Below are 27,979 nucleotides of genomic sequence, written 5' to 3'. Positions count from 1 at the left end.
AGGTCAGAGCCTGAGTCAGAATCAGAGCAGGAAGGGAAGGACTAGACTGAAGTGGGCAGGGGGCAAGGCACGAACAGGGCTGGAGCAGGAGGAGGAGGCAGAAGCAGGGCAAGCACTGCTGCAGGCATGGGACACGGTGAGCAGCCACCGAAGCTGCCGGACTCAAGTAGGGGGCTGCAGGCTCCTGCGCCCAGTTAGGAAGCAGGACCATTTGGAGAAGGCTCAGGGGGACCAGCTGAGTTTGCTGGGTTGCCTAGCACCCAGGCTCAGAGCCAGCTGTGCTCATGACAACTAGTTTCCAAACCTGTTCAGTGCAGCTGCAATTTGATTCTAATGTTTAGTTGCTATGGAATGGTCATCGCTCTCTGTCACACACACACACACTCATAAACATGCTGTGTGTCTTTCACATTTTTTTTTATTGTAAAATAAAACACTGGTCAGGTAACATAGGCGTCCTTAGACTTTCCCTTCAACAAAGATTTGTGTCCACTAGAAGTACAGTTGTGTTTCTCTCTATCAAAAATTGTTATTGGCACCTAAAAAATGCACATTTCATTGGTAGGACGCTCCCACTGATTCAAAAGCTGCTGAGATCTTGAGTTTTACTGACCTATTTTGCAAACTGTGATTTAAGAAAAAAACAAGGAAAGGACATTACAAATTTCCGTGACATCGTAAATATAAAACAACCCTATGAAAAATGAAAGTTGATGCAACAAAGCCTTTCAAAACTCTGTGTGCGATCATTGCACTTGTTGATTCTGTTATTGTGCGGAAGTAGGGGGGATGCAGACTCCAGGTAATTAATCAAACTGAACAGATATAAAACTACCAGGACTATAGGGACAAGTCAACTGCTTCTGCAGCTGCTAGCACAAAAAGAGGATTTCTCCCATGCTGCAGCCCTCACCTCCTTGGAGCATGCATCAAAGTACTGCTCTTAAGCAAATAGATATATCAACTTGTTACAGATCTGTATCTTTACTTTTTACCCATTGATGCAAAAGAAAGACAGGAAGAATAGTAAAAAGCCAAGATGGCTCCATCAGGAGGTCTTTAATGATCGGAACATCAAAAAGGAATCCTACAAAAAGTGGAAATATGGATAAATGGGTAAGGAGGAGTACAAAAGAAGAGCACACGCAGGTAAGGACAAAATCAGAAAAGCTACAATAGAAAATGAGTTACACCTAGCAAGGGACATTCTTTAATTACATTAGGAGTCAGAGAAAGATGAAGGGACGTGTAGGTCCTCTACTTAGTGGGAAGCAGAGCTAATACCTGATGACATGAAGAAGGCATTTCCCCCCTTCTGCCTCTGTAACAGAAAGCACCTGAATGTAAAGATTAAATGAGGCCAAGGAAACAAAACTCAAAAGGCAGGTGTGGAGGTCAGTCCGAGGGTGTGTGTCTGTCGGAGACATCTAGCATCATGGTCTGGTCTGATTGTACCTGTTCTTCAGAGCTCACTCCTTTTAGCCTTACCTTTCTAGTGCACTGTTTGCTGTTCCAGCAGGCGAAATCCCCCTACCCACTCCCACACTTACTCTTTTCTTTCTAGCGTGAGTTCTGCTCAAAAGAATGGCCAAGGCTTCTCACCTTGCTTAGCGCTACATGCTTCAGACCAGCTCCAAATGCCTACAGCACAGATCTGCTGCTTCCCTTGCTGCTGACAACTGACCCCCGTGTGGTGAGGCTGGCTACCGGGTGTGGGGAGGAGCTGAGTCTGAGATTCCATAAGAACATAAGAATGGCCGTACTGGGTCAGACCAAAGGTCCATCCAGCCCAGTATCCTGTCTACCAACAGTGGCCAATGCCAGGTTCCCCAGAGGGAGTGAACCTAACAGGCAATGATCAAGTGATCTCTCTCCTGCCATCCATCTCCACCCTCTGACAAACAGAGGCTAGGGACACCATTCCTTACCCATCCTGGCTAATAGCCATTAATGGACTTAATCTCCATGAATTTATCTAGTTCTCTTTTAAACCATGTTATAGTCCTAGTCTTCACAACCTCCTCAGGCAAGGAGTTCCACAGGTTGACTGTGCGCTGTGTGAAGAAGAACTTCCTTTTATTTGTTTTAAACCTGCTGCCCACTAATTTCATTTAGTGACCCCTAGTTCTTATATTATGGGAACAAGTAAATAACTTTTCCTTATCCACTTTCTCCACACCACTCATGATTTTATATATCTCTATCATATCCCCCTTAGTCTCCTCTTTTCCAAGCTGAAAAGTCCTAGCCTCTTTAATCTCTCCTCATATGGGACCCTCTTCAAACCCCTAATCGTTTTAGTTGCCCTTCTCTGGACCTTTCCCCTTGCATGGGTGACCCTTGTGCCATTCTGGCTTGCTTCATTCTTTTGGGATCGGCCTTCAGTCTTCCCCAGTCAGAAGAGTGGTTGAGATGATGAAGGGCCTTGTTGGATGGAGGGAGAAAATGGGGAAGGGGAGGATGTGAATTCCTGGAAAACAGAGGATTCTGCCCTGAAGGAAAAATGTGGTTACTGTTCTTTTCCTGGCCAGGAAGAGGGAAACATATCTGTTCCTAGAGATAGAATGAGTCCAGTGCTTAGGCCACCTCAGCTCCTTGTGGTCTCCAGATCTGGGTTCTAAGTAGTGCTTTAGCTTTTAAGCTCCTGTAAGGATCCATTCGAATTCTTTCCCTTCCCCTTTCCCTGCTGGGTGAAGTAAAATGGCAACAAATCACAGATATGTTTCTCTGGCTTAACCAATACAGTCCCTCCCCACCCCATTTATATCAATAAACGTGAACTTAGAAACACCCAGGAACAACATAAATCATCGCGTCATTTACATCTTTGTTAACCGTAAAACATTCATGCGCACAGGAAGGAAGGTGGCGCCTGAGGCATACTGGAGCTCTCTGAGGACACCTTCCCACTTCTTCCCTTCTTCGTCATACCTGAAGGGAGGGAGACAAAATATTATGATCAGCAAAGAACTGTATTCTCATCAACTGTGTTCCCTATCCCAGCTCTAACTATGACAAATAGTCAGATTCAGTGCTGCTCTAGTGATGTGTTTACTTGCAGTATGTTATTCAGCCACTAGATGTCTCTGTGTGTAGAGTTCCAGATAGGGTGTGGTGTCTGGTAAACAAGAGAGACAGAAGTGGAACTCAAGGTGTGTTTGATTGTGTCAGTAGCTGTAGTTTGTTTTCTTTAATACATGCCTCCTGTTTAAGGACTATGATTCCATATATCATGACAGCTACCAAGATTGGTAGGTAGGGCTTGTTTGTTCAGTTTCTATCATTTGAATATGGACTTAGGCCTTATCTAAAGTCCATTGAAGTCAACAGACTTTGAATTTGGCTCTTAGAGCTGATGAAAAATGCCAGACTGAGGCTTAAGTCCACTCCACAGAACTGCTACAGTACAGGCATCAGCTAGCAAATTTCCTTATGATACCCTGCCAGTATACCTGCCCCCTGCCCCTGGTGGGGCACGTTTAGTGGGGAGGGATAGGTCACTTCCCAAGGACTGACTGGCAGTGGTCTCTCTGCTGAGACTGCTGACGAGGGTACCTGTTAGAGAGGTCTTGAGGAAGTAGGTACTTTTCCACTGGGGACTGGAATGAGGCCCCCAAGACTTAAACAACCCCCATTGCTTGGTAAATACCCACCTAGCTTTGATATGATCCCATGCCAGAGAAGTGACAGAGACAGCTCTTCAGCTGGTGTAAAATGCCATAGCTCAAATGAAGTCAGTGGAGCTCAGGGAATTTACACAGCTGAGGATCTCATCCCATAGATCCCTCTCCTCCCAAGTTTGTTAGGTTTTGACAGTCAACCTGCTTGGGAAGTGGCCTCATATTTTGTCTTGGTTCAAAGCAGATTTGATCAGCACGGCGCTTGGAACACTGAGTTGCCTTTTGGCACCAAGACTAAGCACATACCAGTGAGGCTCAACCCCAGAGTTAGCACTAGCGGGAAACGTTGTGCAAAATTTCTCTAGTGCAGACAAGGCCTTGGTTAAAGGGTGATTGAAAATTTCCAGTTTCATAGACTTCGAGGCCAGAAGGGACCTTTATGATCAGCTAGTCTAATCCCCCGTATAACACAGGCTGTTCACTTTCACCCAGTTACCCCAGTTTTGAGCCCAATAAGCTGTGTTTGGCTAAAGTGTATCTTCCAGAAATGCACCCAGTCTTTATATGAAGACGTCAAGAGATGGATAATCCAGCACTTCCCTTGCTAGTTGTTCCAGTGGTTAATCACCCTCACTGTTTAAAAAAAAAAAAAAAAAGTGCCATATTTCCAGTTTGAATTTGTCTGGCTTTAACTTCCAGCCATTGGCTCTTATTCTGTCTTTCTCTGCTCAATTAAAGAGCCCTTCAGGACCTGGTATCTTCTCCCCATGAAGGTGATATACACTGTGATTGTCATTTCTCAGTCTTCTTTTCTATAAGCTAAACCGACTGAACTCCTTAAATCGCTCGCTGTCAGGCATTCTCGCCAGCCTCTGAATCATTTCTCTGGCCCTCGTTTCTGTCCCCTCTTCATTTTTTAAATCTTTTTAAAATCGTGGGGGAGAAGTGAGCAATCAGTGGACAGCAATAAAAACAAGGCAAGAGAATAGATTTTAAACCGCCTCTGGTTAAAACTCCAGAAGAACTCAGCCCCCAGCCATGCCCTTCGCTCGCAGTGGCGATGTCTCTTACCTCCAAACATCATTGAGCTCGGTTGGCACCAGTTCTCCTGACTCCGTCTCCACTGTGGCAAATCCACCAAGTAAATACAGACTGCCAGCCAGACTCACCAGGCTGATGGAGCTGCGCTCCTGGGGGAATTCAGGGAAGGGCTCCCACCTGCCGGGCAGAAAGGTCAGACTTGTTAGCAAGGTGTTCTGGGCACCCTCTATCAGTGCAGCTGTCTCAGCATGGATGTGGGCCTGGAATCTGGTGCGTTCTGAGTGCTAATCCCAGTAGTGTGACTCGCCGGCTTGTGTGGCCCGCAGGCAAGTTGCTTGGGGCTAGTTTTTTTCAAAAGCAGCCTCCAGTTTGGGGTGCCCGATTTCAGACATCCACAGCCTGATTTTCAGGAATGCTGAGCACCCACAACTCCGCTCGGGAGATGCAGAAGACCGTGGATACACCAGAAACAATCTATCATATTCTTATCTGTATCATATTCTCAATCTATCAGGTTCTTATGCTGCACTCCTCACTGAGGCATCTGAGCTTACCAATCATGCATTACACAACGTGACTGGTGGGCTTCTGCTGAGTGTGTGTAGGAGGGAGAGGGGAGAGTTTGCACCCCCTTGCATACTACAGAGCACCAGACTCACCAGGGGGTTTTGGGGTAGGGCAACAGAGTGGATCTAAGACTACATAGAACCATGGAAGGGCCCTTGGGAGGATTCCTTCCCTTCCAAGTTCCTACAGCTACATGGCCTGTGCCCGGTGCGCTCTCAGGGGTTCAAGCCCGTTGAAGCCAGTGGGGATCAAGCTATTAGTGAGCAGGAAGGAGTCAGAAATCTCCCCTCCCAGATGAGTTTCGTTCACACCCTCGCCAGGCTGAGAAGTGAGAGTCACCCCTGGAAGTTGCGATATATCTGGATATCTGGACAGGGAGGCTACCCCATCCCAGTGTCTGGGGATGCAACAGCTCAGACCTTCTGCCTCTGCCCTGGTTGAGTGATCCCACTCTCCAGGTTCTCTGTGCATTCAAGCTATTGATACTGCAGCAAGCCTCTGGCGCTAGACAAATGCCCCAGGCAATTGGCAATAATTAACACCAGATGAAGAGGTGCATCAGTTGCACAGGGAGCTGGATGGATGGAGCCAAGACAGCTCCAAATCATTGGCTGATTGGGGGCAGGTTGTTTCATACACTCCTGCAGCTGGTCCCTGTAGCACGGAGGTGGCCAACCTGAGCCTGAGAAGGAGCCAGAATTTACCAATGTGCATTGCCAAAGAGACACAGTAATAGGTCAGCAGCCCACCGTCAAATCCCACCCCCCAGTGTCTCCCACCCACCAGCAACACCGCCGATCAGCACCTAACCCTCCACCCCTGAGCCTCTCGCCCGCCGGGATCAGCAGTTTTGTGGTGTGCAGGAGGCTCAGGGGTGGGGGGGGGAGGAGGAGGAGCAAGGGCGTGGCAGACTCAGGGGCAGGGGTAGGGGCCTTGGGGGAAGGAGTGGAGTGGGAGCTGGGGCCTGGGGCAGAGCCAAGGGTTGAGCAGTGAGCACCCCCCCCGGCACATTGGAAAGTTGGCGCCTGTAGCTCCAGCCCTGGAGTTGGCGCCTATGCAAGGAGCCACATATTAACCTTTGAAGAGCCACATATGGCTCTGGAGTCACAGGTTGGGCACCTCTGCTATAGCATTTTCATACCAAGGATGAGCCATGCTACGTACTTGTTAGCTGCAATGTCATACACTTCCACCGAGTCAGTCAAGCCAGAGTCGGTCACGCCAGTTGCCACATAGATCTTGCCATTGTGTACGGTTGCTCCGAACAGAGAACGGGCAGTTTTCATGGGCGCCAGCTCCTTCCACTCAAACTTCTTTGGGTTGTAGACGCACATCTTGTTCAGGCACTTCCTGGAAAAGGGCACGAGGGAAAAGCAACCTCACTGACTTATTACATGGAATCGTTCCATTGTGCCGAGGGATTCTGGAGTATCGATCTAAGTCGGCAGCTGATTGTAATTTACAGACTCTGCCGTTACAGTTGAAATTGGGGCCAGTGCATTTTACTGTTGAGCCCACATCAATAGATGTCTTTCCTTTGTACAACAGGCACCTTTCTTGTCTACAAGCTATTGACCATGAGCACCCTGGCATAGGCTCCAACTTCCCCTCCATTCCACTCCCTTCTCCCAAGTCCCCGCATCTGCCCCGCCTCCTCCCCTGAGCTTGCCACGTCCCCACTCCTCTCCCTTTCTCCCGGAAAGTCCTAAGTGCCGCCAAACAGCTGTTAGGCAACAGGGGGGTGGGAAGTGCTGGGAGGGACGGGGAGGAGTGGGAACGTGGTGCACTCAAGTGGAAAGGCGAGGCACCATGGGCTCAGCGCCTCTGCACTGATTGTGGTGTTGTGTATGTGACATTTCACTCCATATTCTTTATGAAAATATGATCTGAATATGACATAACTGAGATGTACTTTATGCAAGATGGATCTTGCAAGATATCATTAGAAAGGTTATAATTTACTGAATGGGATTATCCAATTTGTATGCCTGTATCATTTCTGTATCTGAAATTAGGAATATTGACTATGTGTCTGTATTTCAACTATGCTACTTTGGGTGACGCCCACTGCCAACACTTCAGGTACAACCATGGAAAAGCCAGACAGGGCTGATGGGCATCAGAGAGGACAGTGGACTGTGAAAAGGCTCGGCCTTCCTGCGGACGCTTCATACTGCCACTGACTCATGGACGCTGTGATTCTACAGAGTCAGGGGGTCTTGTCACCTGATACTAAACATTACCTGGGACTTCTTGTAACTTTCCACTGGAAAGGACCGGGTGTGTGTGTCAATTTTGGGGAAAAAATGGATTCCCGCCTTATGTAAATCCTATTTAAGGGTGGGGAGGTAGGCAAATGGCCTCCTCTCCATAGCCGATCTGCCCAGGAAGAAAGACTGAAAAGGGAAGACAAGGGGGGAGTCTAGACTGAGACATGGGTCCAGTCTGAAAAGAAATAGAACTGGAACTCTGAACCCCAGAAACTTTGAAACCTGCCTAAAATAACATGTAGGGTAAGAAATTATATTTTATAACCTGTTTCTTACGAATATTGAGCTTAGCTTGCGTGCTTTGGTTTATTTGCTCAGTAATCTGCTTTGTTCTGTCTGTTATCCCTTCTAGTCACTTAAAATTCACCTTTTGTAGTTAATACACTTATTTCTTGTTTATAATATAACCCAGTTTATGTAATTTTTAACTGGGCGGGGGCGGGGGGGAGAAGTTGTGCATCTCTCCCTCCACATTGAGGGAGGGGGCGAATTTCATAAAACCATTGGGTTTGTGCCCCTTAAAGGGAGAGGGCCCCAGAGTGTTGGGGGTGAGCCCCTAAGGCTGAATCTTTCCAGAGCAGATCTCTGTCTCTGTGCAGCTGGGCGTGGCCCTGCCAGTGTGCTTGGCTGGAAGAGGCTTGTGAGCCTTGCCCAGATAAAGGGGACCCCGGCTGGCAGAATAGGCTGACTTAGTGGCACCCCAGCACATCAGGTGACACCCCAAAGGGCCCAAACGCACCGCTGCTAGCTATGTGTCTGTCTAGCTATATGCAAATCAGGGATCTGCATGCACGCACCCGGCAGCAGGCCTTATTTGTTAAGTACTGAGGATGAAATTTGATGCTGTACCAGAAATTAACAAAAAGAGTCCCGGCCCCAAAGAGCTTACAATCTAGGAGGTATCTGCCTGCGTATACACCCTCCTTCCAGACTGTAATCTCTTTGGCGCAGGGCCTGCCTTTGCTGTGGTAGGCTGGGCTTATTTTGTCAATATTTATTTTTGCTGTTTTACAATGGCTGGAATTTTCTTTTAAGGCAGCAGGTTATGCTGAGGCCTTGTTCCCTGCAGATAATAAATGGCAACTGGGCCTGACAGAGTGTTTCGTGAGGTTGTTTACTCCTGCTGGGGCTGCGACAGCTGAGTCTTGCTGTGCCAGACCAGCCTTCTCCCGGGCAGGGATCCTTGGCTTGATGCCAGGCAGCTTCCCTGCTAAGGGGATTCTCAGGTCTCTCCTGTCTTCTCCTGCTATTCGTTATGCTTGTTTATATGGGGAAGGAGGAGGATGTCCTTTCTGCATTGTGGCCTTATATTGTCCCTGATCCTTGTGCAGATCTCCCATTGATCTCAATGGAGTTAGACAGGGGGCCAAAGGCCCTGAGTGAAACTTTAGTGACACAATCAAGGCTGGACTCTGACCAGAGGCCTGGAAGTGAAAGGTTCCATGTCTTAGCCCCCCAGCCCAATTTGATCCATCTGTTCCCCTCCACTTCTTCATCTGCTGGTTACCCTAGAACGCTACTTATGTACCCAACAGAGCTCCCTCCGCGACTTCCTTCTTCTAGACATCACCTAGGATGTGGAAACAGCCCAACCCATGTGCCATCAGCGATGTTTTGCCCCTCCCACACCTTTTATATCCCTTGTTCTTTCACTTACTTGTCACTTCTCTTGCCTCCTATGACGTAGATTAGATCCTTGTCTGATACCACAGCATGGCCATAGACCGCATAGGGGAGCGGATCTGACTCGCCCCACTTAAATGACCTGTATAAGGATTATGGAAAACAAGGGTATTATATTGTTTAGCTGGGGGGAGGATCCAGAAGGCACTAGGTGCTTTCCAACCCCATAGGTGGAGGGATGCAGTTCCTGCCCAAAGTGCATGGAGTCTAAAAACTCATTAACAAATTCATAGTCGACCACTAAGAAAAAGAAGCGACATACGGGATACTTGCTATAATGCCCGTTCTTTTCTGTAGCATCCTCTCGGCCGCTTAACTTGTTGTATTTGGCTTCATGTTTTTACAGCACCTTCTGTCCCAGGATCTCAAACACTTCACAAACATTCATTGACTGAGACCGCTGTAAGGTAGCTATTCCTGCATTATCCTGGCTTTACAGAGGGGGAGGCACCGATGTACAGAGAGGTTAATGGTCACATTTTCAGAAGTTACCACTAATTATGGGGTAACTGAGTGTGACACTCAGTTGGGGTGTTGAGTGTTCGGCATCTCTTAAAATCAGGCTCTCGTTTTCTAACGTTGGGCACCCAAATATGGCAGCACCTAAAATTCGAGGCCGCATCTGAAAATCTGGACCTAAGTGTCTTGCCTGAATTTCCAGAGCAGGTCACAGTCAGAGCCCTGATTAGAATGGAGAGCTCTTGACTCCACCCTGTAGCCACTCGACCATGCTATCCAAACACCGCACACACCACTCCAAACAGTCCCTCTCACACCCCGACAGATTTCTCTTCCCACAGACTGAAGACCAGTGGAAGGCACTTCCATAGAAACCGAAAAGTTCTGGATTGAATTGGCCTTAGATCTACCAAGTCTAACCCCTAATTCAAGCAGGAATAATCCATCTATCAATAGATAAGGCTGCTTGCTGAAATTTCAGCTGCCAATAAAGTGGGGCCGTGTATGATTATTGGGCTGGTCACTTTGAAACCCAGTTGCATAGAAGAGGATCTGAAAGCTCTCCCTGGTTATCATCTTTTTCAGCTACATGCACTTCAGGCCACTTAGCAAAGAGAGCCCCTGCCCCAAGAGAGATTTAGGGCCCAGATAAACACCATGGTTGATAGGAATGGGACTTGGTTTGAAATCTCTGCCTATGAAACAGACATGCCTAAATAAAACAGTGCAGACATGTCTAAATATAAACTGAGCAAAACTCCAGCTCACTAGCTATTCCAGCTCATTGCAGGCAGGCTGGGAAGGATTGTTTGGCATTTCTGTTTGCCTTTCAGTGAGATTTAATACTTCAGGCAGTTCATAGTGCACAATACAAAGCATATGCTAAGATTAGTCTTAACCACTGTGGGGAAGCCGAACAGCTCCTGTACTTCCAGGGGTGTCTGCTAGATTAATGGGAAAAGACAGTTTGATGCTTTTTTCCAGAGAAGAACATGGGACATGTGGCTTTCCGCAGAGTAGATTAAAGTTAGGTATAGGGAATGGAGATGTTATGATTCACAGATGAGAAAGCCCAAAGGGGCCATTGTAATCATCTGGTCTGATCTCTTGTATAATACAGGCCATAGAACTTCCCACAAATAATTCTTGTTTGACCTAGGCCAAATCTTTTATATGCTGTCCTAGTCTTGGCTAGAAGTGGGTGAACCTCCATCTTTACAGATGACTCATTGCTTCTTGCTCATTAACAGCTGAGTCCATAATGGGTTGCACTGGATGACTGGATTATGGAAAATATAAGAGCCGGAGGGGTGGGTGTATGCTTTAATTTTTCAAACCATGCAACATGGTTCTCAAACTAACTGGAATGCAAATACCTCGAAACAGAGAAAGGGAAAATATTTTATGCAATGTGTAATTAACCCTGGGAATTCGCTGCTGCATGATAGGAATGAGGCAACTAGCTTTACAGGGAAATGACTGGTATGACGCCACCTTCTCTGCTCCCAGAGTTGAAGGAGAATTTGGTAGCCTGGGCTCTCTCTTTTTGGTCCCCTAGCCAGAGGGGAGGGAAATCAGGCTGGTCCCTTTGGTGCCAGATCAGTGCACAGCGCCATAACACCTGAGACCCTGCGCAGTCACTGGCATCACTTATTCTTGTCCACAGCTCCGCTCGCTGGGATTGAGATTGCCAGGGCAACTGACGTTCATGCTTCTGAGCATATGATGCTCAACAGCGGGGTGGCACAGGAGAGCACACTATGGGGTGTATTGGGGGCAGGGGCTGCAATCCTCCAGCAAAAAGGTTCATTTCAAGTTTGGTTGTAAAAAGAGGCCAATAAATTCTCAGTGGACCTGATCCTCTGAGTATCCTCCACAAAACCTTGGAGGATCTGGACCTTTGAGTGGTCTGGGTTTGAGAGACTCTGAACCTCTTTATCGGCAGCATAAACTGCGGTTGTGACCAGAGCCCAGTTTTGCTGCCCATGAACAGGGGCTTGTTTGCCGACGGGTGTCCTCTTAGGGCTGTTACACACCTATGAGATTTCCCCGGCACCCAAAACATTAAGGGCCATATCCTGCCTTCTGAGATCTCCGGGCAGTTCCTGTGTGAGCATAGCCAAAGGCATAGTCTGGCCCTTGATACAATGAGTGTTGAGTAGCTGCCCCTTAATGGCCTCAATCTCCTTTTCCTTGGAGGTTTCAGTTGCAATACACCCAACAGATGTTACCGGAGATGGATCAGAGCCACAAGGGAGGGATTTGGATTTGGGACAATGCCAGTTGCTGGGGTGACTGGCTCTAGCGTTCGGAGACTGTCTCTAGATGTTACTTCAATTTTTAGGTCCCTGTACAGATTGACTCATTCTTACACCCCAGCCCAGCTGCTTCGCTTCCCAGGCACTTACAGTCGGTCGTAGCACATGACGGAGTCCAAGGTCTGTTCTCCTTCTTTCAGTTCTTTCCCTCCTACCACAAAAATGGAGTTTTCTGCCTCTCCCAGGCCAAAGAGGCAGCGGGGGGAAGGCAGCGGAGGCATGCCCAGCCAGTCGGAGTCCAGGTGGTCGTACTGCAAGGAGAGGAATCGCCATGAGGGTACAGCATGCCCTGCGCCAGGCCCTCTCTGGCGTGTAAAGAACAGATTTGCTTACTCTGTCAATTTGCTACATTCAAATAAAAGATCAGGGGCCAAGTGCACAGTGACAAAGCGCGGAGCCCACTCCTACAAGCAGCAAAGGGCACGCCCGGTTCTGCAGCCTCCTGCCAAAGCAGCCCCAGAGTGGAGATGCTCTGTGGGTCCTTTCCTTGCTTGTTTCCTTGTGCTCCAGTTGCATCCACCTGCTGGCTTTTGTCTCATACTTAGCTTGCAAAGTCTTTGGGCAGGGACTGTCTTTTTGTTCTGGGGCTTGTACAGCACCTTGCACAGGGAGGTCTTGCTCCATGATGGGGGATCCTACGTGTATGGTGATAAACAGGACCCCAGTGACCTGTCGGAACGGCCTCTGCTCTTTTCACGGAAGGCCACTCTATGATGACTTGGTACGTTTATATGCAGCTCAGTCTCCTTGGGCTCAGCTGGTCTCGAATGTTTCAGTTACTGAGCAATCATTGTGCCAGGAGGGGCTCACATACCACAGCCACCTCAGCTTTAGCTCCGTCTCCCAGCCTTCCAAAGAGATTTCATCATAATAGCTTTCGGCAAGGGAAGTAATGCAGCCCACTCCCTTGAGTAACGTAAGAATAAAATGGTGGTTCAGTGCTTGTCCCACCTGGCAATGATCAATTGGCACTCTCGTCCTTTGCTTCTACTGCAATCGGAAACCGAGCTGGCTCTCTTTGCTTGCTTCCCTGTTTGTGCCAGGTGAATGGCAACACTGCACTGCCAGTAATGTCTGCTAATTATTTGTAGTTGCAGAGCCAGGGGGAGGGAGCATAAGATATTGGTATTGATCCTATATAAGCATGGGGCAGGGGGCGTGTGCGTGCATAAAAATGTGTATTTCTATGAAATTGGTGTGTTAGTGCAAAGATCAAAGCTCTTGACTCAGTCTTAGCCCCATTTTATAGATGGGGACACTGAGCCACAGAGAGCTGATTGATCAAAATTTCAGAGGTGCACAGCACCCATGACTTCCACTAAAGTCAATGGGGGGGTACCCAAAATTACAGGGCCCTGGGTCTGAGCTTCTGGTTCTGGTGACAGGCTGTCAGGGCCGCCTGGGGGGGGGGGGGGCGGCAAGTGGGGCAATTTGCCCTGGGCCCCGCAGGGGCCCCCACGAGAGTTTTTTGGGGCCCCTGGAGCGGGGTCCTTCACTTGCTCCAGGGGCCCCGGAAAACTCTCACGGGGCCCAGGCTCCCGGAGCTTCTTCCGTTCTGGGTCTTCGGCGGCAATTCGGCGGCGGGGGGTCCTTCCGCTCTGGGACCTGCTGCCAAAGAGCCCCGAAGACCCACCACGGGGGGGTCCTTCCACTCTGGGACCTGCCGCTGAAGAGCTGGGTCTTTGGCGGTAATTCAGCGGCGGGGGCCCCCACCGCGGGTCTTCGGGGCACTTTGGCGGTGGGTCCCGGAGTGGAAGGACCCCCCGCCGCCGAATTACCGCCGAAGCGGATCCCCCGCCACCAAGGACCCCAGCCCCCCTTAATCCTCTGGGCAGCCCTGCAGGCTGTGTTGGGTTAGATGAGACCGGGGCGCGGTGGTTAGGCTGCCAGCCTGGGAGCAGGATACCTGGGTTCACTTCCCTGCTCTCCTTGTGTGAACTTGAGCAAATCCCTGCGCCTCTCCTTGCCCCCTGGGGACAGTGGTGCTGTGAGGCTAAAGATTGGGAGGTGCCCAGATCCTGGAGCTGATGGGGGCCCAGGTCGGTGCCATTGAGAGTGGCGCTGCTCGCTCGCTCCCGCTGCTGTTAGAGCACAGCTCGTCTGCGCCAGGTGAGCAGCTTGTTTATTCTGAGTCTCGCTGAGCACAGAGGGGGGCAGGCGAATGACCTTGCATTGCTCAGCGCTTGTTCCAGCCAGTGCTGCAGGACTCCGCAGCAGGGAGCGGCTGCTTTAGTTGTTGCCTGAAGCCCTGTTTGTCATGGGTTGTTGCTTCAGGGTCTCTCCAGACTAAGCATGGAGAGACTAAAGCAGGGAGAGTAAAAGCCCAGAGCTGCTGGGTTGAGGGTCCCTGGAGTGGAAGCTGGTGTAGAGGGCAGGCCTGGGTTCCCCTACCAGCCACTGGGGGAGTGGTGCAGACTAGGCAGTGGGGAGCAGACCACTTGGGACTGTTTGCCTCAAATGGCTTGTGACACTCTGGAAGCAGGGAGGGTTTTAATGTGACTTGGCTGGAGGGCTAAGCTATGAAGAAGACACTGCTGCCGCCAGGGGCGGCTCTGTGTATTTTGCCGCCCCAAGCACGGCAGTCAGGCGGCTTTCAGCGGCGTGCCTGTGGGAGGTCCGCTGGTAACGCGGATTTGGCAGCACGCCTGCGGGAGGTCCGCCAGTCCCTCACCTTTGGCATACCTGCCGCTGAAACCACGGGACCAGCGGATCTCCTGCAGAAATGCCGCCGAAGGCAGCCTGACTGCCGCCCCCACAGTGACCTGCAGGCCGCCCCCCGTGGCTTGCCGCCCCAGGCACGTGCTTGGTGCGCTGGTGCCTGGAGCCACCCCTGGCTGCCGCTCCCTGTGCATGAGAGGCCGTGGAGTAACTGAGGGGAACAACAGACTGAGTAGCCGCAGGAAGTGGCGTCAGACCAGGTGGCAGAGCTAATTCCCCAGATGAGGCCACAAGTGGGTGCTGCTGAGTAGTGAGCAGAAGAGTCCCCCGTCCCAGGGCCTTACAGCCTAAAGTTTGTGGGAAACAAATGACAGGAGAAGATGGGATGCTGGCATATAGAGAGTAGGGAAGGGGGAGGCTGTTCTGGGAAAGGCATTATTTTTCAGAGTAAAGACAATGCTAAAGGCTTTGAGAGCCATCTACAAGAATGACCTGTCTTGACAGCCCAATATACATTCTTTCCAAGGTCACCAGCAGGCTGGCTTTAGGCCGATTCCCCCGAATTGGACCCCATGCCTAAGAGGGCCCCGCGCCCAACCAGAGCGTGGCAAGCCCGCGGTCCCCCTCCCCCGGCCAGAGCGTGGCCAGCCCCGCGGCCCCCCTCCCCCGGCCGGAGCGCGGCAATCTGAAGTGCCGCCAAAGACTCGGAGCGCTGCCCGGGGAGTACAAGCCCCACGAATTGGGCCCCACACTTGCTAAAGCCAGCCCTGGTTACCAGTACCTTTTTGTTAGACCTGGAGCTAAAGACCCACCTCCCTCAAGGCATCCAGTTTCCACCAATACATAAGAACATAAGAACATAAGAAAGGGTGCAGGTCAGACAAAGGTCAGGTCCATCTAGCCATCTGTCTGTACAGTACAGTGGGCCCCAGCCAGGGCCCCCGAGGACCCTGACAGCAAAGATCAATGATCTCTCTCTCCTCTCTCCCATCTCCCATCTCTGACAGAGGGCTAGGACACCATTTCTTACCCATCCTGGCCAATAGCCATTTTAGGCCATATATGGACTGAATTTATTATCCCCCCCCCCATTAACTTATTTATAGTCCTCTCACCCACAACTCACTCCTCAGGTAAGGGTAGTTTGTTGAGAAAGCTGTGCAAGAAAGAAAAAAAGAACTTTTTTTTATTTTAAATGCAAATTAATTAATTTCATTTGACCCCTAGTTCTTGTATTTGTATTATAAATAACATTTTTCCTTTTTCCTTTTCTCTTTCCCACACATCATTTTATATACATATACCTCTATACCCTCCCCTTTCCCTTTTTTCCTCTTTTTTGAGTCCCTCTAGTCTCAAGCCTCTTTCCTCTTACCCTCTCTCCCTCCCCTTAAATTTTTTCAGTTTTCTTTCTAGTTTTCTCTTTTTAAGTAGTGCTTTTTTTTTTTTGAGTAGACATCTGAGATGTGTGCGTACCAGATATGGGGATATACATGGATTATATATATATTATATTATTCTATCTCTATTATTCTTATTCTTTTCTTTAATGATTCCTTTTTTTTTTTTTTTTGCTTTGACCGACCACATCTTGAGAGAACTATCACACTAGAACACTATCCACCCACTCTCCATGATCTTTTCCTAACCTATTAGCCATATTAGCCCCATGTATGTTTGTTGTATTTATTTTTTTTTTTTATATTATTTTTTTATATTTTTTTTAATTTTTAATTTATTTTTTTTTTTTTTTTTTTTGTTTTTGTTTTTTCTTTTTTTTTTTTTTTTTTAGTTTTTTTGGTTTTCTATCTTTTTTTTTAGTTTCTTCAGTTTAGTTTCATGCTTTGCACACTTTTTTCACTCATTTTTCCTTTTATTCTTTCATTTTTGATCTTATTTTGAGGATTGGGACCTAGACTGACCCACCCTCTACCCCACCCTTTCCTACCCATTACATTCTACCCTTTTCCCCCCCTCTTTCTTGTTTCCTGTCCTTTCTCCAGTTCCTTCTTTTTTTTTATCCTTTTTTTCTTTTTATGATACCTTTTTAATTTTATTGACTTTGGTTTGAGGGAAGAGCAAAACACTCTGGAAACCTATCCCCTTGGTCCCCCACCCCCATCCCCTTGTCCACTGTCCAGAGAACCCCTTAAAAACTTCAGAGATGAGTAAGACAAGATTTCACCTAGATAGATTTGACAGTTTATTATGTTTTTATGTTTCTTGTTTTTTTTTGTGTTTTTATTTTTTTCTTCTTTTTTTTATTTTCTTAATTTCTTTTGTACTTACGAGCCTCTCAACTGATCACTTCTAGCCAGACTTATAATAGACTCTACATTGGCCAATTGTATTTGGGTACGAAGCCGTTTTTTGGACAGGTTACAGTTAAATTTTAATTTTTCAACCTTTCAGTTTAGTTCTTCAGAACTTCATTTTTGAGTTCTTTCAGAACTTTGAGTGAATCAATTCTGGTTTATCAATTAATTATGGATCCCTCCCATTAATTTAATTCCTCTGAGTTTATCAAGTGACACTTCAATCTGCTCACAGCAAACTTCAATGTCACCTCCAAAAGCTCCTCAAGGCCGGGGAATCTTTCAACATCTCAGCAACATCAAGACTGAACAAGAGTCATTTTTTTTTTTCCTTTTTCTTTTTCTTCTTTTTTAATTTTTCATTTTTTTTTTTTCCTTTGTATTGCTTGTGTGCTTCTTTAATTTTGTTTGTTAAGGTTGTTTATACATTTGGCTTCTTTATTACCTTTCTTTTTTTTTTCTTTTTTCTTTCACTTTTGGCTTTCTTATTTTGTGTTTTCCTTTCTTTTTGGTTTTTTTTTTCTTGTTTCCTTTTTAACCTTTCTTTTTTTTTTTTTGAAGTCTTTTATTTTTATTTTTTATTTCTTCTTTTTTTTTTTAATCTTTTTTCTTTTTTTTTTTTTTTTTTTTTTTTTTTTTTTTTTTATGGCATTTTCACAATTTACTATTTTGTGGGTTTTGGGGTGTCTTTACAACTTAACACTTTACTTTTAGGCCTTTTTACTTTTTACTTTTTTCATTTAACTAACCCTCATTTTTTATAGTTCCCCTTGTCTAATGGGGGCTTTTTTTGTGTTCAGTTGAGATGTTCTTCTTCCATGTGTTTTCTTTACCACTATTTGTATTCCCACTATTGTTTTCCAAGCGGTCCTCTATTGTGGTCTACTCACTCATCTGGTCCAGCTCCTAAATCTAGTCTCCTCTCTTTCTGGTCTTCAATTAGGTGGTCACTGGAAATAAATGTCACTTTATGAGTTGACTGGCTTTCCCTGTTCCTTTGTTGTTGTTTTTCTAATTATCAGGTGTGAGAGGGGAAGAGCTGGTGCCATGCTGGAGATGAGCAGTGGGAATTAATGTACGAAAGCAGAATATGGTACCTGTGAGCAGACAGTATTAGCTAGGGCAGTGGTCCTCAACCTATTTACCATTGTGGGCTGCATCCGCACAATATATATACTACCTGTACGTCCCTGAGGATGTCACATGGGCCACAGCTGTGTCCTGATTGGGCCATGGGTTAAGAACCAGTGGTCTAGGGGATCTCTTGCGCTCAGCTGACCCTCAGACCACACCTGGAGAGATGCTAGTTACTGCGAAGAGCGCTAATGGGTTTTGCATCCAGAGTAAAGGTGGTTGAATAATACTTATTCCAGTCTACATATGTTCTTATGCCGCACTCATCACTGTAACACCTGAGTGCCTAGGTCCTGCTCCTAATATTCATTGTGCATTGCGACTAGAGCTGACTGAATACATGGAATTTCTGTTTCTGCAGGAAATTCTGTGATTTTGAAATTTGGATTTGTCCTGAAATGGGATAAAAAGTCAAAAATTCTTGGAAATTTTTGCGAAATTAAATATTTTGAGATGTTTAATTTTGACTCTATCATTTCACTATGACCTACAGTATGGTATGATATAATACTATTGACATAGCATGTAAGTCGACATGATAAAATCAAAACAAAACATTTCAAAATTCTCAAAATGAAATGTTTGATAATCTCCTGTCGAAAATGTTAATCAACACATTCCCATGAAACATTTTGATTTAGTCAAATCAGTATTGTCCGATGGAAAACTGTTCCATTGGAAAAATATTCACCTGCTCTAACTATGACATATCCAGGTCCATCTATCTACCCAGATACAATATGGCCCACATCACCAAAGCATCTGAGTACCTCTCATGATCTTAATTTCTGTGTATGTTACCTATTTATACATTTTCAGCCTATTTATTTGTTATTTATGTCATGTGACCAGTCACATGCTATTATGACTTCTTCCTGATTGGGTGACTGAAGTTTATTTTACTTGAGAATAACAAATGGCAAAGAGAAAACAATGCACTTCCAGATACACCTCAACCCTGATATAACATGACCCGATATAACACGAATTTGGATATAACGAGGTAAAGCAGCGCTCAGGGGGGGTGGGGCTGCGCACTCCACTGGATCAAAGCAAGTTCGATATAACGCGTCTTCACCTATAACGCAGTAAGATTTTTTGGCTCCCGAGCACAGCGTTATATTGGGGTAGAGGTGTATGAATTTTTAGCTGAATAATCATTCATATTAAAATTTGCAAGACTTCTGGATTTATGACCTTTTTTTTTTGTAATCAGCATCTGAACTTTCATTTTTTATCATTGTCTGTCCAACTTGTATGACTAAACCTATCCCTGGTCTAACTCTATTGCCTTCAGTGAGAAGAATTGGGCCCCTAGAAGCCTGTATCAGCAGACGCACTGCCCTATATTGGTGGACCCGGATACATATATGTAATATGTATATGGTACCAATGTTTTTAGGTATAAATTTCTCTCTAGATCGGACTGAAAAAGACTTGAAACTGCTTTGTATTCATAAGGGCACCGTCAGCTAAAGAACAGTGCAATAGTAATAATGACTACTTTTGAAATTTTATAGCACCTTCCATCCAGGAATTTCAGAGCACTTCACAAACATGAATTTAGCCGTGTCCCCGTTTTATGGGCAAGGAAACTGAGCAGTTATGTGATTTGCCCAAGGCATCACAGACAAGCAGTGGCAGAACTGGGAGCAGCATCTAGAAATCTAGAACTCCTGTCTCCTGCAATTTAGCCAACAAGGCCATGAAGAGACTTAAGCTCTGCTGTTAAGGTTTGGCTTTAGGCAAGAGAGACATGAAGATTTAACAGGACCTTCCTTGCTATGCAGGGCCGACTCCCACTCGCTGGTACTGGAGCAACGAAAGAGGGAGTTGTTCTATTCCCTATGCAGCAGACTAACAGGTTGTTAATTGGCATAGCTGCTAATTGCAGGGAAGGGCACTCTGGAGGGGATCTCTGGGCATTACCTTGCCAGCGACTGTACTAGTCAGCATTGTTCAGCAGAAATGTGCTCCCTTGAATGTTTGTTCATTAGTTCTCGCAGGCTGAGCACAAACACTGTCTATGTTCTCTGCTTATCAGTGCCTCCAGTCAGTGTGAAGAGCGGTGCAAAGAGGTAAACGGCTGTGGGTGTGGAATTTTTCCCTCCTTGGCTTCCCCGCCTCTGTTTCACCTTTAGTCCTAGGCCGGGTATGCAGTGGACAAGCTAGGCAGCCCCAAGAACTCAGCTAGGGTGGGGCTGATTCTTCATTGCCACCTTCTCTGTGTGTGTCACTTACACCTGAGCCCAGTGGGTGTAAAACCCTGTTGGGTCAGAATAGTAACATTTCATACTCACCCTGTGCAGGTGTCTATGGCGAAGGCAAGTGGAGAATCAGGCCCATTATACCTATGGGGGGAGGGAGGAGCTTGTTGTTTCACACCCTCTGCTTTGTGCAGCCTTATACACAACTACTTCTTGCCTTATGATCTTTGTTCGCTTTCCTCTGGAGCATCAGCTGTAGAGTATTGCTGATTGTAGTTACAGGTATTGGTCAGTGCTGGAGAGGGAGGATACAGGATTTGCTGGGTGTCTGTAAGCCCGGAGCATAGGAAATGGGGGAGAAGCAGGCTCCTCGTGTTAGCTGCATATTTTGCTGAGGGGAAAGATTGCCTTGAGTTACAGCACAGGCCTAGGTTCGGATGGCTGGTTCCCACCTCTCTCGCTGATCACAGATGTCTTTGGTTACTTCTGGGGTTCAGCGTGCATCCAGGGCACTGTTAGCTAGGGAAATTAATGCCCTAAGACAGCAGTGAATGAGACTGCTAGCACGGGTTTCAGTGGCAGAAGACAGATGAATGTGGCAGAGAACAGAAGGCTGCAAAATCAAACAGTGCTTAGCCTGGTGCCAGCTCACAAGACATGTTGCCTCTAGAGAGGGACAAACCAGCTTTGAAATAAAAACCTCCCTGATAGATATCAAGGCCAGAAGAGACCATTATGATCATCTAGTCCAACCTCCTCGTAACATAGGCCAAGGATCCTCACCCAGTCAGCACTGCATTAGCCCTATTTGGAAATTCCAAACTTTTTGCAACACATCTATCTATCTATCTATCTATCTATCTATCTATCTATCTATCTATCTATCTATCTATCTATCTATCTATCTATCCCAATACACTCTCTCTCTCTCTCTCTCTCTCTAATCTGTCTATCTCAGAGTTTTCTGTAGTATCATTTCACGCTAGTATCTAAATATTTTCACGGCCTACATATTACTATGTAACAAGCCATTGACTTAATGCGTAACAGCGATCAGTGTTCAATCAGTCTCTGTGTCTGACAGAGCAAAACAATGCTTGTGGCATGAATTTTTATAAGGGACACACAAGCCAAATACAACTCACACACATGCCGGTGAGTTTCATTGGCTTTGTGCTATACAGAACCTAAAAATCAACGATCTTTCTAGTGGACCATAGAAGCAAAAGAGTAACGAAGCCAGTACCTGTAAGAAGTAGGAGCTCATGGGGTCCTCTTTGTTATCCTCATTGTAGTACAGTCCACCTGCTATGAAGATCTGGTTCTCTTTGGTTACCAGACTGACATGATTCTTTGGGATCTGAGCCGAGATGGAGGCAAAATAGCACTCGTTAGCGCTGGGGTCATAGGCCACCGCCCCAGCACTGCTCACCATAAAAATGAGGTCCTGGAGGAACATCCCAAAGCGCATTGTGTCATTTAAGATCCCCGGGAGGACGTCCTCCTCATTATCATCCCCCTCAGCCACTTCTCCATTGACAGCGTTGTCCCCAACTGTTGTCTCACTGCTTTTCTTCAGCTTCTTCTTTTTCACCACCATGAATTTGCCTTCGCTGGCATCCTTCACCACCTGGAGTTTCTTGACCAGCTCCGGGCTGGACTTCACAATGGGGTGCTTCTCCACATGGTCCCTGATGTAATCCTTGGGCATGAGGCGGAAACGGATGCTCTCGAAGACGACTGGCAAGGCCTGGATCCGGCTCTCGCGGTCCTTGGCTTCCGCCCACTTCATCACCACCTCGAAGACCGTCTCCTCCTTCTCAATGTTGAGGGAATCGGTGGATATGACAGCAATGAGCTCATCGGGGGAGAGCTGGTAGAACTCGTCATCCCGGGAGACCAGGGCAAAGCGGTCGCAGATGAAATCCCGGGCGGCCACTGCTAGGCGGGCGCAGTCCAGCATCAAGCCCAGCCTGAAGATAGCCAAGCAGTTGCTGAGGCAGAGACGCTTCTGCAGGAAGGAGACACAGACGGTGAAGATGGAGGGGATCTGGAACATGTTGGCCACAGAGAAAATGTCCTGCACGTTCTGCTCGGTGAGCTCCAGCTCGGAGGTGTAGATGTAATGGAGGATCTTGCGCATGACTTCAGGGTCCACGTCCTCCAGGTCGATCTCCTTCTTCTTACTCTCCTCCATATCTGAAAGGAACATCGCCCGGAAATAGGGGCTGCAGGCTGCCAGCACCAGCCGGTGGCAGGGGAATTCCTTCCCCTTGACTTTCAAGACACAATCCAGGAACTTGTTGTGGTCCAGCATGTCTTTGAGCCCATCCTGGAGGAGCGTCTGCTGGTAGAGACGCAGCTCTTCTGCTTGGTCTATAGGCAGCGTCATGCTCGGGAGTAATGGCTTGTTTGCTCGTCTCTGTTTTTCTCCCTATGCCCCAGCAGAGAGACTTACCCGGATCTGTGCAGCTCACCCTTGCTTCCCGACAGCTGGAGCCTTAAGAATGTGAAGCACTTGCTGCTAATACAACTGGCTGTGTGCTTCAGCCTCAGTGAGGGGCTTTATATATAACCACAGCCTCACAAAGCTTAAGGAACCCATATTGGAGCATGTGTAAGCCGATCACCCTCTAATATGACACATTGGACAACCGGGAAGGGAGGGGGCCGGGGGAACAGCTGTACGTGCAGCCTGGACCCATCAGGAATGGTCTGTCAGCTCATGAATCAGTGCTGCAAGGGTCTGGGCTTTTCCGGAAGGCCAGCGTGTGACTGGCTGCATCCATAATAGTGCAGGGGAAACAACTTTTCCTTCAGATGAATCAGAAAGGAAAAAAACCCTGCTACCTAGCTGGTGATCTGTAGGGTTGTTCTCCCTCATCTCCGCTCCCCCGACACCTGCCCCTCTTCAACATGGAGTGCAGGACTCACCTGGCTAAAAATACACTATGATGCTAAATCTGTAGATATGCAATGAGGGATCGTATTGTACTGTCATTGTGACACAGCTAAGGCTGTCTAGGTCATTCGGACGGTTGATTTTCTTGGGGGCAGAGGGGAAGGGAAGGGAGACATTCCCGTGACCTGCTCCAGGGTAACTGTTGTGGGGAGAAGTGTTTTACATGCTCAGCTGTGTGTCATAGCCCTCTACTGGAAGCAGCTGAAGGAGGTTCTCCTACAGCACATGTGGTAGGGGCCTGTGGTTTTGGAGGATGAGACTCTGGGGTCTGTTCCGTCTGTTGTATCTTTATGGAACCCCAGCACTGTCGTGTCTGAACGGGCCACACAGCTTTAATGTCTTTATCCTCCCACCCCGTCTGGGAGGCAGGGCAGTGGTGCTATCCCCATTGTACGGATGGGGAACTGAGGTACGGAAAGATTAAGTGACTTGTCCAAGGTCACACGCGTCTGGTGGAGCCGGGACGCAAGGTTGGCACCCTGCTCACTGGGCCGTCCTCCCTCTCTGTTGCCCGTTATTCCCTGTGATCTAGAGCCAGCTGAAAAAAATTCACACATTTTCAATGGAGGAAAAGGGACGCACGTTTCGTAATAAAGTCTGAGAAAGATGATCCAGTTTGGGGTCCAGCTCCGGTGCTGTCTCTGTGGCATTTCCAATGGCCAGGGAATGTAGCGTCACGGCACCCGCGGTGCTCCGAGGTGGCTGCCAAGATATTGTTACCGTAATAAAGCAAAATGGTGACCGCTCAAAAAGCTCATGGGAGCATTTTACGATGGACGAACCAAGCAGGGGAACCATTAGAATCAGGGCCGGCTCCAGACCCCAGTGCGCCAAGCGTGCGCTTGGGGTGGTGTCCCGCGGGAGGGCGGCAGGCGGCTCCGGTGGACCTCCCGCAGTCATGCCTGCAGAAGGTCTGCTGGTCCCGCGGCGCCGGTGGACTTCCCGCAGACGTGCCTGCGGAGGGGACGCTGGTCCCGCGGCTCCGGTGGAGCATCCGCAGGCATGCCTGCGGGAGGTCCACCGGAGCCGCGGGACCAGTGGACCCTCCGCAGGCACGTCTGCGAGAGGTCCACCGGCGCCGCGGGACCGGCGACCGGCAGAGTGCCCCCTGCGGCGTGCCGCCCTGCTTGGGGCGGCGGAAATCCTAGAGCCACCCCTGATTAGAATCACCATTATGTTGTCACTCGATAGTTATAGTTTATACTTAGACATCAAGTTGCATAGCAACGTTTCCGTTACAAAGGTCAATCCCTTCCCCCTAACCTGTACCTCTTTCCCCTCCCCCTCCCAATTACTATTAAGGGTGCGTCTACATTGTACAGGCTTTTATCCAGATTTTAGCCCTAACCCCTTTCCTATCCACACCGAAAATCTCTGGCCTGTGGAATGCAGGTCAGACTACATGATCTCAAGGGTCCTTTCTAGCAGGGGTGCTGGAATGGGGGGAGGGGGCCATGGCCCTCCTACTTGTTACCAGCCGTAAGAGAGAGTGATGAGGGGCGGGGTCATGGGGAAGGGGGCGGAGCAAAGGCAGAAGCTCGGGGAGAAGGGGCAGCACATGGGCGGGGCCTGGCGGAAAGGGCGGCATGAGGGCGGGGCCTCAGGGAGAAGGGGTGGTGCAGGGGCAGGGCCTTGGGGGGCAGCGCAATGTGAGGGGGGAGGGGCAGGGCCATGATTTGGGCACCTGTGGTCCCCCCACTTTTAGGGTGCTTCTGCCGCTCCTACTTTCTAGCCTTACTTTATGTTTATGAATCAGTACAAATACCCCCCAGTATAGACAGGCCCAGAGAGGAGAGAAGATCTTGGTTTTCACTTGTGCTAGGTCTTCTCCACTGGGGAAGAGCATCCTTCAGTCATTGTACCTGGCATTGTCACATCAGGCGAACAGAAACATGCCTGATTGAAACTCACGTGGATACATGCTGGCTCCTCCAAGCAGTTCTTGTAATGGAATAACAATCTGTAAACAAGACAAAGATAGATGGAAAGAAAATTGTGCTGTACCTGAAGATTGGGATGAGGCAAATTAGTTTTGATAGACAGAGGTGAGCACAGTAACTACAACAGGGGTCGGCAACCATTCAGAAGTGCTGTGCCGAGTCTTCATTTATTCACGCTAATATAAGGTTTTGTGTGCCAGTAATACATTTTAACATTTTTAGAAGGTCTCTTTCTATAAGTCTTTAATATATAACTAAACTATTGTTGTATGTAAAGTGATAAGGTTTTTAACATCTTTAAGAAGCTTCATTTAAAATTTAAATTAAAATGCAGAGCCCCCCGGACCAGTGGCCAGGACCCAGGTGGTGTGAGTACCACTGAAAATCAGCTCGCGTGCCGCCTTCGGCACATGTGCCATAGGTTGCCTACCCCTGAACTATAACATAACAATTCGCAGCTATTGTAAAATTGGTACATACGTTTCTTTTATTTTCTTCCCTTGATATTAGCCTCAGGGCCGGTCTACACACAGAAATTGCACCAATTTAATTATATCAATGTAATTAAATCAGCACAAAGATATCAGCCACTTTTACTGGTTTAGTTAAAACGGTACAACCCACCCCCTGCAGTGTGGGCGTCGTTATATTTGTATAAAATTGCCTTATGGTTATTCTCCTACCGGAAGGGAGGCAACTATCTATCCTGGAATAACTACAGCCATGCTACTGGTATAACTATTTCAGTGAAAAATCACAGCCCTCACCGAAATAGTAATACCAATACAAAAACTGGGGTGGACCAGGCCTAAAATAATTTAAGAGTGTCCACACAAAAAGAGTGCTAATTTTACGCAGAGACAGGTTTTCGTAACTCGGTGCAATTTCTGCATAGACTGGGCCTCAGATTTGAACTTACCACTGTTGTTTCAGGCTCTGGATGGCTCCAGGCCTTAAAAGGCCTCTTCTTCTAGATTTAATCTGGGTGCAGTTAGAGGTGGCAGAGCTCTCCTGAGTTTTCCATCATTGATGGTGGAAGCCACCTAAGATCAACTGATCTCACCAAAGTGTTGCCATTTGGGGATGGAGGCCTGTGAGAACAGCTCTGGAGACTTCGGTGCCATCAAAGCCCAGCCCTGGTTTGGCCTGGAATCCAAACACCAGACCCATTATTCAGAAAGGGAGCAGCTGGGTGGTTGAGTGAGTGTGAAAATCTGGGACTAGGTGACCTAGCCAAGGTGACACAGGAAGTCTGAGGAAGAGCCAGGAATTAAGCCCAGATCTCCATCTTGTTATATGTGGAGCAATTTGTCCATCTAGAAGATGGGGGGAAGCATCCAATTGTTAGTGATCTGAAATGAATGGAAGACAACAGAGACTCTACACGATACTAGAACCTTGCAAAGTGTCACTGAGCTTGTGATAACAACAGTCTCAGATATGACCCTATCTGTCTAGTTGACTGACAATCAGTTTTCATTACGGCCCCAATACAGCTGCATCCCATTCTGCTCATGCACCAAAGCTGATGGAAACAGCATATTGTCCTAAGGGCCATCACTGAACTGGCAGAAGCTCAAGGAGTCTGTAAGCCAGGGACCTGGATGTTTCTCATCTGCTGCTGGAGCACTGGATCCATTTGGCTTAGGTGGGTTTAAGCTATGCAAGCAAGTTCCTACAACTGTATGGTGGGAAAGAGGGCATCATTGCTAGAGCTTTTCATCTTCTTTGGTTCTATTGGATATATTTGCATCTTGGAGTTCAAGAGAGACACAGCCCATCGCAATGCAGGGCTTGCTTTTTAGCCGGCTGGGAGTGGGCTGCATGGCCACTATACACACAACATATCTGATGCCTTGCTGACTCCCGCATGCCCAGCAGTGGATGAGTGACAGATTGGAATATGGCCCTGAGAATGCTCTTACCCTGCTGTCTCTGCTCTGTCTTTTTCAGGCAGCGTCTTCTGTGGCTTTTAAACTGCAGCGTTTTAGGAGCTGGTTTTGTAAGCTGCGTGTCTGATGTAGTGTTGCTTTTTGGGGCTGGGGGCTGTGGCTGCTCAAAGCCAGGATCCAAATTCTCCCTGCCACTGAATATCTGGGTTTTGGATTATTTCCCCCCGATGCATTAGTTTGGACTTTTCCAAGCTGAATCTCATTTTTTACCCATGTCCTCAATCTCTCCAGCTCCTGTTCTTTTCTTTGTCCCTCTTGAATGGTATCATTTCAGTTTTATGAGTGTGTTATTTATTTATGCTTCCAGGTCATAAGGTGAAGCAATTCATTGAGACTGGACCGAACCCAGTTCCAGAGAGCAGAACATAAGAATGACCATACTGAGTCAGACCAAAGGTCCATCTAGCCCAGTATCCTGTCTCCCGACAATGGCCAATGCCAGGTGCTAGAGGAAATGAACAGAACAGGTAATCATCAAATGATCCATCCCCTGTCGCCCATTCCCAGCTTCTAGCAAACAGAGGTTAGGGACACTAACCCTGCCCATCCTGGCTAATAGCCATTGATAGACCTATCCTCCATGAATGTATCTAGTTCTTTTTTGAACCCTGTTATAGTCTTGGCCTTCACAGCATCCTTTGGCAAGGAGTTCCACTGGTTGACTGTGCATTGTTTGAAGAAATACGTCCTTTTGTTTGTTGTAAACCTGCTGCTTATTCATTTCATTTGGTGACTCCTAGTTCTTGTGTTATGAGAATGAGTAAATATGGAGTAAAATGATCCTGAAATATACACAGGTCATGGTTTCTTCCACTTTGGAGTCCCACATGGGGTCACAGTGACACACCGGACC

The 27,979-nt window shown here is 47.7% G+C and overlaps 1 protein-coding gene across 2 annotated transcripts; it reads right to left on the bottom strand.

The window, feature by feature from the left end:
* Positions 1 to 400: 400 nt before the first annotated feature.
* KLHL40 (kelch like family member 40) lies at positions 401 to 23,111 on the bottom strand. 2 transcript variants are annotated; one of them, XM_039525525.1, is made up of 7 exons: positions 21,519 to 23,111; positions 12,049 to 12,209; positions 9,156 to 9,263; positions 6,393 to 6,578; positions 4,692 to 4,838; positions 2,824 to 2,931; positions 401 to 625 (listed from the first exon to the last, which is right to left on the bottom strand). In XM_039525525.1, the coding sequence occupies exons 1-7, from the start codon at positions 22,662 to 22,664 to the stop codon at positions 556 to 558; spliced, it is 1,926 nt and encodes a 641-aa protein (XP_039381459.1). In that variant the 5' UTR covers positions 22,665 to 23,111; the 3' UTR covers positions 401 to 555. The 2 variants fall into 2 exon arrangements, with proteins under 2 accessions (XP_039381459.1, XP_039381460.1); XM_039525526.1 differs by lacking the exon at positions 401 to 625 and having other exon boundaries at positions 2,800 to 2,931; positions 21,519 to 23,110.
* Between the last annotated feature and the right edge of the window lie 4,868 nt (positions 23,112 to 27,979).

This window comes from Mauremys reevesii, linkage group 2 (genome assembly GCF_016161935.1).
Source record: "Mauremys reevesii isolate NIE-2019 linkage group 2, ASM1616193v1, whole genome shotgun sequence".
NCBI lineage: Eukaryota > Metazoa > Chordata > Testudines > Geoemydidae > Mauremys > Mauremys reevesii.
The sequence above is the reverse complement of the archived record's forward strand: the minus strand, read 5'-3'. Positions and strand labels throughout refer to the sequence as shown.